The sequence below is a fragment of the Topomyia yanbarensis genome, chromosome 1, assembly GCF_030247195.1.
Source record: "Topomyia yanbarensis strain Yona2022 chromosome 1, ASM3024719v1, whole genome shotgun sequence".
NCBI classification, from domain to species: Eukaryota; Metazoa; Arthropoda; class Insecta; order Diptera; family Culicidae; genus Topomyia; species Topomyia yanbarensis.
In genome coordinates, this window is record NC_080670.1 from 60,343,616 (window position 1) to 60,356,290 (window position 12,675).

At 35.7% G+C, this 12,675-nt stretch overlaps 1 protein-coding gene across 2 annotated transcripts; it reads right to left on the minus strand.

The window, feature by feature from the left end:
* Positions 1–4,183: 4,183 nt before the first annotated feature.
* Positions 4,184–5,958, minus strand: LOC131676313 (uncharacterized). Of its 2 annotated transcripts, none has more exons than XM_058955429.1 (2): positions 5,515–5,958; positions 4,184–5,444 (listed from the first exon to the last, which is right to left on the minus strand). In XM_058955429.1, the coding sequence occupies exons 1-2, from the start codon at positions 5,902–5,904 to the stop codon at positions 5,205–5,207; spliced, it is 630 nt and encodes a 209-aa protein (XP_058811412.1). In that variant the 5' UTR covers positions 5,905–5,958; the 3' UTR covers positions 4,184–5,204. The 2 variants fall into 2 exon arrangements, with proteins under 2 accessions (XP_058811412.1, XP_058811410.1); XM_058955427.1 differs by having other exon boundaries at positions 4,184–5,462.
* Positions 5,959–12,675: the final 6,717 nt, after the last annotated feature.

Consider the following 12,675-nt stretch of genomic DNA (forward strand, 5'->3'; position numbering starts at 1 on the left):
ATAACAAATTAAGAGAAATCAGCAAAACAAAAGTTTGTTTACAAATCTTATTAGCCCAATTCAAATCTTGATATGGATTTAGTGTAAAATACTCTTAGGGATCACATGAGAAAAGTTTCATTCCTGGAAAAATGGGGGAAGTTGAGGTATTAGGACATTTAATGAAAAATGTTATTTGTATAGTTAATGACAAAAAATTGATGTTTCTGAGTTTTACCGGTAACAAATCTGTTTTTGTTAATTGAAGAATAACAGAGATATATGCAAGAGACAATGATAAATGAATGACAAAAGGCCCTATAACCCCAACATCTCGTATTCGGACAAAGGACAAAAAGATTTCGTTCGATTGCACATTAGAAAAACTGCAAAATATGTATGATTTGCATCACGGAGCAGAAAGATTATTAAAAATAGGGGATTTTGAGGACAAACTGCCCAGTACACCACTCTTTCGTATTTTTAGAGAAACAGAAATACCTCCATTTAAATACTAAGGCTATTTTTTGTTTTTTAAATAAGGTATTAATTGTGATTGTCTGAGTGCTACTTCAAAAGTTATAGCATTTAATATATGCACTGATAATATAAATTCGTAAATATAATGAAATCGATCATACAATACACGAATTCATTCGTCGTTTTCTGCAACGAAGTATTTTCGTGCATTCTAAATAGTAGGTTTCGTTCATTTCATGAACAAGAATGGCCGATTGGTGAACGAAATCTTTCGTAAATTTTACACGTTTAATGTATACTGCACGAATGCTATCGTTGATAACGTCATTATTTTTCGTGAACGAAACGAATTGTTTCGTGTATTTCAATAAATGTTTATGTATATGATGAACGATTTCGTTGGTCGCACGATTTCGTTTCGTTCATCTTAGGAAAGTTTTCGTATTCATTAGCATATTATTTTTTCAATCGATATTTTAGGATCGATGTTTGACAACAACGATTTTTTCAATTAACTAAAAGGATCGATCTGGCAAAATCAATTTTAATTCAACCTGCTCCCTTCTATTGAGGACTAAAAAGATTGTGGTGTGAAGTAATGGCCGCTTGATGAACGAAAGTTTTCGTAAATTTCACATATTTAGTGTACATTACATGAATGTTATTGTTGAAAACGGCATTATTTTTCGGGAATGAAACGAAATGTTTCGTTTATTTTAATAAACAGTTGTGTAAATTACAAACGATTTCGTTGGTCGCACGAATTCATTTTGTACATCTTAGAAAAGTTTTCGTATTATTAGCCTCTTATTGTTTTCAGTTTATCATTTGGGATCGATGTTTGACAACATCGATTTTTTTTATTTAAAAAAATCCATGTGGCCAAATCGATTTTACTGTGGTACGAAGAAATGGCCGCTTGATGAACGAAAATTTTCGTGAATTTTACTTATTTAGGTTACATTGCACGAATGTAATCGTTGATAACGACATTATTTTTCGTGAACGAAACGAAATGTTTCGTGTATTATAATAAACGTTTATGTATATTACAAACGATTTACTTGTCGCATTCGATGTTTTAGGATCAATGTTTGACAGCACCGATTTTTTATTAATTAAAAAGATCGATCTGGCAAATTCGATTCTGTTTCAACCTGCTCATCATTATTGAGTACTAGAAAAATTGTGTTGTGAAGAAATGGATGCTTGATGAACAAAAGTTTTAGTAACTTTTACTTATCAAGTGTACATGGCACAAATGTTTTCGTCGATAACGACATTATTTATCGTGAATGAAATGAAATCATTCGTTTATTACAATAAATGTTTGTGTATATTACGAACGACTTCGTTGGTCGCACGAATTCATTTCGTTTATCTTAGAAAAGTTTTCGTATTTATTATCTTCTTATTTTTTATTCGATCTTTTGGGATCGATGTTTGACAACACCGATTTTTTTTAGTTAAAGAAACAGATCTGGCAAAATCGATTTTATTGTGATATGAATAAATGGTCGCTTGATGAACGAAAGTTTTCGTGAATTTTACTTATTTAGTGTACATTGCACGAATGCTGTCGTTGAAAATTAATTTTCGTGAATGAAACGAAATGTTTTGTTTATTTTAATAAACGTCTATGCATCTCGTTGGTCGCACTAATTCATTTCGTTCATCTAAGAGAAGTTTTCGTATTTAATAGCATATTCTTTTACATTGCTCCGGCAGAGAAAAACTCAAAATTATTCATGCAAAACCATCGAGCGATGGCTCAATTGAATCCGTACTGCTCCGGATTCTGAATCAACTAGAAGCGGAAGAGGTTTAGAAAATCTTCCTGAAACCGGCGGACACGGATACGGCTACTAAATAGCCAGATCGAGACCGTCGTGAACATCAACAATTATCTGACGTATAGCAACAATGACTCCATATTCTACCTCTATTGAAGCTCTGTTGACGTTGACGGTTCGACGAATTGTGCTCGTAAATATTATAAAGATATTCGTATATAGCAGCGAACAATTCGTTTGCCGAACGAAGCTGTTTCGTAATAAGCCAACGAAAGTCGTTTCGTGGTTTTCACGAAAAACTCGTAATAAAATATAAATGTGTTTCAATAGAACTACGAACGATTCATTATATGTACGAAAAATTCGAATATCTTATGAAAATTATCTGTACGAAACTAATGCATAGCGATTTACGAATATATTCCATCAGTGTGTTTCCTCCATATTTTCCCATAGAACCAAGTTCAAAAAATTCAATTGAAGTGGGCGGGGGTCTAGAATTGTCCAAATGATGTGAAATTTTCCATCTGAGTTTACTTTGACATTTGTCACAATATGAGAGGGGAGCGGTGGGGGGGGGGCTTTGAGAACCCAAAAAAAAAATTTTGCGATGCCCTTTCGCCCAACCATTTGAGCGAAGATGGCAGAAACTGCTCTCACCATCAACTTGAAATGGCTTGAGTAATAATAGGAACAGATCGGTTTCGAATGCGTTGGGTAAAAATAGGCCTATTATCCTATCAGTGCAATGTTTAATATATTTGTGGCGGAATATGAGGTGGTAATTGGCCATTCGTATTTGTGGTTTTGCTAAACGCCGTTACAACCTGTTTTGGTATATTATGTGAATGAAGCGACTTACCAGATATTTCCAGGTATTTTAAACAAAAGTTAGAATTAGTTGATAGCACTGAACAAATATGTTCTTAATGAATCGACAAAATAATCTGATGTTATCATTATACATCTTTTCGGCCCAATTGATATTTCCATTATCTCATATGCATATGTAGCTATAATTTCATTAGCAACTCTGACTGGCTTCTGTAAGAAATCGGTGTTTACTTCTGATCTAAGATTCCGACGGAAACCGACCAGTAAAGCGAATGAGATTCCCGGTGGGATTAACTGGGACATGCATGGTAAATTGTATCATGCCGATCAGGTTATATTCAGAAAACTTACTAAAGCTCGCGAGTTATTATAATTTCACGCGACATTAGTTGCAATTTTCGAGATACTTCCGGAAAGGTCTGGCCTGTGAAATTTATATTAAAAATAAAACAAAATAAACCCTTCATAATCCATTCGGTTGTTTTCAAAAGATAATGATTTTATTCAGTGGCCTGAGAAAGGCAAGAAAGCTACCCAACTCAAATGGAGTTTTCCCCACTCTGTCTTTTTATTATATGGTTTCTGAAAGTGGGATGGACGTATGAAAATAAATGAAAATATAAATAGATGTATTGGTGCTCGGTTTGTCAAATATGTTAAAACTCACAGACGCACCACGAATAGAAATGTATAGGAACAAAACCATAATTTTCACTGTGACAGCACAGTAATTGTTCGAAAACTTACAGTAAAGTCTATTTGCGTTGCTACAATGCAGAATCAATAAACTTTAACGTTTCTACAGTAAATTTCAATGTAAACTTGACTTTAACAGTTAAAAAGGGGGTGGTTAGTATCTTAACATCTGAAAATCGGTGATTTCCATCCATTTTTTTCTAAGAAACAACAATATAATTCATTGTATCATTTCGCTGGACAGTAAAATTTACTGTCACCTGAAGTTTTATTGTAAATCTACTGCGAGAACGTTACGTCAAACATTGTTGAAACAGAAATAACCTCACTGTATCGATTTTGTTGGAATTTTCGGCAAATTTAAGGCTAAGAGAAACGAGAATAATGAAACGGTCGACGGTAAAACATGACGATGAGTTATGTTCTATCAGCGACCATGCAGTAGACTTGGGTGCAACGCCCAACTCCTGCTTAGCAGAAGGCAAAGGATTCTTCATAGTTCCTTTCGATCGTGTCCATATAAGCCTGCCAAATCCCAATTTTCCATTCTAAGTTTATAAGTAACACTAGCTTTTCAACGGAGTGAGATAGGAATCAGTCGTCCTATACATAGTTGTAAAACAAGCTTTTCTCAGTAATTCTTTCGAACATCTGGGTTTTCTGCATATAAATTGACGAAAAATTCGATATAAACTTCAGGAACGTTGGTCCATTAGCTAGCGTGTCCGATTTGCTTCAAATTTGGAGCAAGTACTCCTAGTGGGACTAGGAATCGACTCAGGGGTGGGACGATTGAGTTTTTAAAAATTCATTATATTTCTGGGCAGTCTAGGCCTGACGTAAGCACCAGATCATCCTACGATTACTAGACAGCATACGGTGGTCTCCTTTTGATGCAACTTCTGGAAGGCTATGAATGATACCGAAACTATAAAATTAATCGATTGGGCATCGGCAACCGACTTTCAGCGAAGTTCATCCGAATTAGATTCTATCCAAACCGGAATTCCCTTAACGAACCACTAACTTCAAATAAAGTTATTACTACAATCCCGTTAGGGTAGATTGTTCGAATGTTTTTACACGATATTTTCAAGATAATTTCAGCGCAAGTGCCGTTATCGCATACCGACACAAAAACGTTTTCGGTTTTACCTGGTATACCGGATAGACAGGAAATAGATTGATTACACTCAAGCTTGAATGACTACACCGGTGTAGTGCACTGTCAAAAACAAAAATACCGTCAAATTCTCCAACTATTAGGCGACCAAAAAGATCACCTTCATTATGGCTTTTAACTTTTATTAACGCGAAAAAAATCCTAAAAAAATTGCCTAAATGTTTTGAAAGCGCTGACTATAATAAATAAACATTACTACGAGTATAAACTAGTGACGCAATTAAATTCACTACCATTTTTCACTTCTTCTTCAACCCACTAACACTGATTAGATCGGAAAACGACGCCTGCTTTGACGGTGCAACTTTCGACGGTGTTTGTCGCTTCTGATTTTTCGGACGTTTGCCGTGCGCCGGTGCTTTCTTGTAGTTGGGTTGATACTCGTCATGTTCCTCCTCGCTCAGGTGTAGATCGTTCTTCTGTAGAAACGGGTACTGTTGTTGATTTTCCTTGGTTGCCCCGGATGACAGGACGATTACCTTTTTGGAATTGAAAAGCTTTACGATGTTGGTAAGGAAGCGTTTCCGATGGGACTCGCAGTTTACTCACCGTCGGTGTGTTGGTTGTCGAATAATCCCGGATGTAGTTTTGTAGCACACTGAGGAAGAATAGGAATCCGATGAATGTTAAAACTGCGACGGAGGCTCCCTTGAAGCGAGTTTTGCCAAACTTGCCATATGGAGCTCGAAATGGAAAGGGTGGTAGTGGTGGCGGCGGTGGCACAGGGGGACCACCGGGGAAGAAACCAGGACCACTTTCACCCTGCCAGAAGTCTCCACCGTCTTCGTAGATGTCCGGTCCAGAGCCGGGACCGTAAACCGGATACTTGACGAACGGCTCATGGTGAATCCGTTGGCTAAGTGTCGCCATTGACGAAGGCGGTCCAGCCGTACTGGAGCTTCCCATGGTAGCGAAGCGTTGCAGAAGATGCTCTGCCATGACGGTTGTCTCCGCTATTTGGCCTTTCGATCCAGTTAGTGTAGGTCTTGTAATGTCAACGTTCCAACAGAAACTAACCGTTGGAATCATCCAGCAGAAACATTTTACTTTCGATAACTTGAACCGAGACTTGCTGACATGCTACGGTTCAGCGACTCGGCCGTTTCACGAGACGGAAGGGAGCTAAGTTCCCGTGAAATGATTTACGAAAATTGTCCCAGCCGACCCGGCAGACGTTTTTGTCAAATTAGAGAGAGACTGAGAAAGGGGGAGATGTCCGGACAAAAGTGCACTTCAAGCGACGGTACGCAATGCAAGTGCAGCAGGCGTGAAATTGACGAAATTATGACAAATCAGCATACTCTGGTGGAAGGCACTATTTTGTACACACGTGCAATAGAGGATTCATATTTTTTTGCATTTTTTAGATTCATTCAGCTTAGCAGCATTCATGTAAGGAGAGGATAATCTCACTTCTTTTCAAAATTTCCGGTGAAAATGATGAACGTGAAATACGCGTGTGTTTCCGTCAAAGAATGAAGCAAAAAAAGTGCAATAGGATGTTGACTATTGAACCCATTTTCGTCCTATTCCTACACTGCAATTAATCTACACTTTTTTCAAAGAGATTTGACACATGAGTTTTAAGTGTCAATCAACACTGAGATTTCAAGAACTTTCCCATTGCCCTTTAATAAAATTACACATAAATTTTAAGTATGCCGCCCGATGATATGATCGACTGTCATCACATTTAAATTTTAAGTGTCGACGTATTAATTCATAAATATTTTCCCATGGAATTCATAGTTTTGACAAATGCGGTAACATTAGGTGTCATCGCAACGCAATTCTGCATATGACTATAAATAATGTTCACTTTTTTTGAAGAGATTTGACACATAAGGTTTAAGTTGGAAACTACACTGAAGAATTGATTATTTTTCTTTTGGTCTTTAATAAAATATTACACTTAAAATATAAGTGTGCCACCAGATGACATGATCAACTGTCATAGCATTTAAATTTTCAGTGTCGGCGTATTAAATCATAAATGTTTCCTCCATAGAATCAAGGGTTTTGACAAATGTGGCAACAGTAAGTGTAAAAACAACTTAATACAATTTTACTGTTCAACAATCGGCCTAAAACTTGCGGAAATATCTAATCCGAGGTTTTCATAAGATATTTGGAAGATTTTGGATGGTAAGTAAATACTCGAAAATATTTTTTGCATGATTTGTATATAAGCTTATGTTTGCAGGTTACAAAATCGATGGTCCATAATTTTACAGAACAAATGATTTTTATATCCTGGAAGACAGGTCAGGCGTTAAAAAAGTTTATTTTAGTGTAAGTAAGATTACTCTATTATAAACGTACATATACATACTCCTTATTTTTTGTTAAATTCAAATAGAAAAAAATAATGAAACGTAAATATATTTAAATCATTTAGATACCAATATTCTCCCACTTAAAAATCAACATTGTTCACATGGCTTTTATAGTAAATGATATAATATTCAATTTGATGCAAACTTAAATTCTATATGAATAACATTTAACAACCATTTGTCAGACACTTAACTTCAATACGCCATGTATATAAAACTGAAGTGTGGCATCTATTGGAATTATCGTGTTTTCAAAGAAGTGCATTATTACGTGACTGACACATGAGATCTAAGTGTCAAGACAGATGCGGCAAAATTAAATGTAAAACACTTGAGTTCAATGTGCGGATTATTTGCAGTGTATGATCACAGTAGCCATTTGGTATGGTTAGTACGCTTTATGTCCTCCTGGTTCAGTGTATTTTCTCAAACGGTTGGTAAGACGAAAATTGGAACGCTTGATCCAAATTTTTATTTCAAGCAAAAAATAAGTGGTTGGCCTTATCAGAGAGGGTGCCACTCTATTTCAGTAATTGTTCGGTTTCTAATCGAAGGAGGGTTTAGAAATTTGTATTAACACACTCAACTCATTTTGGTAAATTCTGCATATCCGAACGGTCAGTAAATGTGTTCAGCAGTAGTATTTTATTGATTTTCAACAATATATTTTTCGATTTTCAGTAAAACACTGTAGGGGAGAGTGAGGACACTTGATCCTTGGGGATATTTGATTCCCTGGCCATATCTTATAATCTATACGAATAAAGTTATCACAATATAAAAAGAAAATGAAGTATTTGCTCGTTTATGATGTTTAAAAAACAAATCTGGTGTCAATGTATTTGGTTTGGAAATGTTGTAATATTTTAGAAAATATGTGTTTAAATCCATCTCGGAGATCTTTTTACAAATTTTTTGAGCGGTTGAATGAGATAGTCGAACTAATTATTTATGAATATTTTCATTTACAACTCCTTTCTATGGACTTTTGTCTAGAAAAACACGTTATTTGAATAAACAAAGAAATTTTAATTTTGTTCACCTTATACAACAGGTATCTTTGATCCCTGTGACAATAGGTATTCTTGATCCCTATCATTAGTTCTCTTAAACACTTTCGAAATGTATAGAAATAGAAAAGCATCATTTTCATAAAGTACCGGGCTCTATTAATTGATTTAAAATGTTTTTTCCGTGAACAAATCATGATATAAGTTATTGAAAATTGGAAAAGCCAGTTAAACAGCGCTGATTTACCGTAAATACTTGTCTTGACTTTCTACTGTGGTTAAAGTATGTCGTGCATCTAAAAAGGTAGTATCATTAGTTAATTTGTCAGAACAGGTGACTAACTGAACTTTCGTGTCTATTAGGGTGGGGAAAAATGATCGTTTTTCAGCACAGCACTTTTTTGGTTCCTTTTGGGGTCCCAAATAACTGTGCAAAATTTGGGGTCGATTGGTGTTCACCCGACGTAGCGCATTGCGTTTGAAATTTGTATGGAGATTAGTATGGGAAAACCTACTTTTTTGCATTTTTAATTCTACAGACTACAATTCTTCCTGTAGTATGCCAACAAATAGATAGAAGTGTAGTCCAGGATATGCTGAACATAATAGTAATGATGAAACAAAACATACTGTATCCTTTTGCCTTCACATTTACCAATAGAAGTTACGTTACAAACTGAATCAACTGATGTCGAGTTGATATGTCAAAGGATTGCATTGATTATATTTCGGTTTAATATGCATTATGATTTGATAGCATGCTCATTTTGTTGCTGTTCGATCACGAGGCGTAAAGCTAATTTCTGGATTTCAACATGAAATCCACCAGATCCCTACAGCAGTTTTTGCTTCAGGTGATCGAACAACAACGAAATAAGCATGCTATCAAATCATAATGGATATTAAACCGAAATATAATCAATGCAATCCTCTGACATATCAACTCGACATCAGTTGATTCAGTCTGTAACGTAACTTCTATTGCTAAATGTCAAGGCAAAGGGATACAATATGTTTTGTTTCATCGTTACTATTATGCGTAGGACATTGTGTAAATGTATTGAAAAAAATTCATCTGAACTTTCCAACTCGACAATATTTCAGTTCGAATTTCTACATATTAAAGACCCCCCCCCTCACCCCTCACTACACTCTATTGCTCTGCTCAACTACCTACGCTCATGAAATTGAGCTAAGGCTTTTGAATAATTCATACAAACATACCAATGTGGTATATCTAAAATATATGATGTTATTTTGGAATGCTATATGAAATATCATTGGTACACCCGCAGTGTTGGCAATAAAAATGATTTTTTAATTCGATGTATCGAATTTTGAACAGCTATAGCTTGGTTTAGAGACATTCTAACACCATATCTTCGACAAAGTTGTTCAGCATATCCTGGACTACACTTCTATCTATTTGTTGGCATACTACAGGAAGAATTGTAGTCTGTAGAATTAAAAATGCAAAAAAGTAGGTTTTCCCATACTAATCTCCATACAAATTTCAAACGCAATGCGCTACGCTGGGTCAACACCAATCGACCCCAAATTTTTCAGTTATTTGGGACCCCAAAAGGAGCCAAAAAAGTGCTGTGCTCGGTTGATGTGGTTATGATTACGTTTTTATATATAACAATGCCCCACCCTAGTGTCTATAGGTCATAGTGTGCTTTGTTTCTTTAGCCCTAGTAGGCGGGGGATCAAATTACCACGCGTTTTCACAAAAACCTCGTTTTGACATGATTTTCAAAACTATTCATGTTACTGACAGGATATAGTATTCGGATTGACACATTATTCATAGCTCTTACAATTCCAATTGACTACAAGATGGCGAATTTTGCAATTAAAATTTTTATTTCGTTGAAAAGTTATTAGAAAAAAACAAAAGTGGGATCAAGCGTACCCACTCTCCCCTACTCATATTTCGGTAAACGCTTTATTTCTTGAGGGCTCGGATGTGTAGAACTCGATAAAAGATGCGAAAAAAAAATCTGAGATACGGTAATAAGAAATAAAGTGTGGACGCCATTACTTCAATCCAAAACAACTAAATAATAAAAGTTATATAGTATAGTGCAATATTGCCATATACTCATGTAACTTTTGTTATTTAGTTTTGTTGGTATAAATCAAAAGCATAAAATTATCTCAAAAACTCTTGGTAGGGGTCAGGTATTGTTTACATAGAATGTGCATGCAAAATTTGAAATAAATCGGTTAAGTAGTTTATGAATGGCAGTTAACACCGCAAATCATGTTTTTTTTTATTTCGATTATAGAGGTTTTAACCTTAAGGTCATTCGCTCCTTCGGGTTAGGAAAATCTCTTATGAAAAATTTCTAACCCTATGTGCGGGGTCGCGACTCGAACCCAGGTGCGCTGCGTACAAGGCAATCGATTTACCAACTACGCTACGCCCACCCCCGCAAAACATGTTTTTTCCAGAGACGTTCTACAAAAAGGTTCGTCACCAATCGTTTGTGGATATTTTTACATAAAAACAATTACAGAATGTTGATGATATGATACATTATAATGCACAAAAGTTTTGAAATTCGCTTCGTCCAAAATTTGTAAAAAAAAATCGCAAAAAGTGTTTTTTTTTTCAAGCTGAAACCCTTACCAACCCCTCCCCCCCGCTTTATACCAATTGATGTGACTTCCATTGAGTATAGACCGAACAATTACTGAAAGAGAGTGGCACCCTCGCAATAAAGCTAACCACTTTATTTAGTAGGCGATTAGCTTATGGTCAACTGATTAGATTATGCATTACGGGTGATTTTCGTACATTTGATTTTCAAAATATTTGAACTTTCAATCTGATGTGGGTGATGTGCCTATTTAATATCAATTAGGAAATGTAGTTCGATAAGGGTTTGGCCGACAATCGACAGAATGCGTATTCATTGTTATTTTAGGGAAACCAGGGGCTCGCTGGCGGTTGGGGTAAGTTGGCGTAGTCTCATTTTCTCCGTTAGCCATATGGAGTTGTGTACATCAAGTAATGTGAAATACGTTTTTCAATGTTGCATAACATTTTATTTTGTAGAAGTTTTGGGCGATGTTGTGTTTTGGAACATACTATCCAAATTCTGAGGATGTTATCGGCTAAATCAGTAAAAATAAAGCGGCAAAAATAAATATTACTTCTTAACCCGACAGTTTCAGTGATTTTATTTCATCTGTGTCAAGGACCCTATGAAATGAAAATATTTCCGTTACTATTGCTGAAACCGCACTGCGCACTTACTATTCTTCTATTAAATTCTTCTCATAGACTGGTTAGTTCGACTGGTCTATCTATGAAAGTACCATCTCTATCAGTTGAAATATATGTATTTTGACAGCTCGCAGTTTTCAGTAGCAGTTTGATAACTCGCACGTTGAAAGTTCAGAGTCCAGGTTGGCGGAAAGTGCGAAATATTGTCTGTAGTTTTCTTGTACTCACTGAAACAGTTTGTATTTTGGTTTAGTGCGTTCAAAAGCTCGTCTCGTTTTAATGCTTTCATAGCAGTGAACTAGGGGTAAAATTCTTTTGCACAAAGCGAAAAATGTGGTGCTATCTTTCTTACTTCTCCACTACTTTTGATTCGGTGATAGTGTGTAATACACATGCACATTACTGCTCGGTGCTCATATTTTCTTGCGTGTTATATTGGTTGTAAATAGAGGTTCCATCTCGGGAATTTATTTCCCGGGATTTTTGGCTTTGGCGGGATTTCCTAATCCCGGGAAATTTTTATTATTTTAAAAATTATTTCTTAATTTATTCCATAAAACTTACCTTCTGTAAAAAATTCTGCAAAGTTTCGACCGGCAAACACTTGGAGTGGGTAGTAATTTTAAATTATACGTATTTAACTGGTTCGTAGATCAATGAGCGATATATCTTTGAACTCGGTAATATGAAGATATTTTTTGTGATTTTTAAGGTATAGTGTCCAAACCTTAGGCAAGTTTTTGCTAAAAAATGTTTATGCTTTCATGACAAATTCGCCGGCTATTACTGCAAACCATTTTTTACAGTAGCGTTAGTGGTGCACATGATATCTCTGCAACCGATGAGCCAATATATGGATTTTTATATAGTTTTTTTGCCTTTCTCATATAGAAAGGCTATGCAATCACTCTACAAATCGTCAACCTAATCCCGGCGTGATTTTTTTTTTGACTTATTTGGGCGTAGGTAAGAGTATGTAATCAGGGGTCGCTATTTTAAAATTGAAACTCGTTTAAAATTTCTTAACACCAACAAACCATGGAATCGTAGTTTGGACAAATGAGAAAGGCACAATTGCACCACTAGGTGGATTAAAACAGGTTTTAAAAAGGGACCATTCATAAATACG

What these genes read in the sequence shown, in the direction of transcription:
- LOC131676313 (XM_058955427.1), bottom strand. Translation starts at nt 5,904, where the DNA reads ATGGCAGAGCATCTTCTGCAACGCTTCGCTACCATGGGAAGCTCCAGT. An exon ending in CGACAACCAACACACCGACG is followed by an intron (nt 5,463 to 5,514) that starts GTGAGTAAACTG and finishes AACATCGTAAAG; the next exon opens with CTTTTCAATTCCAAAAAGGT.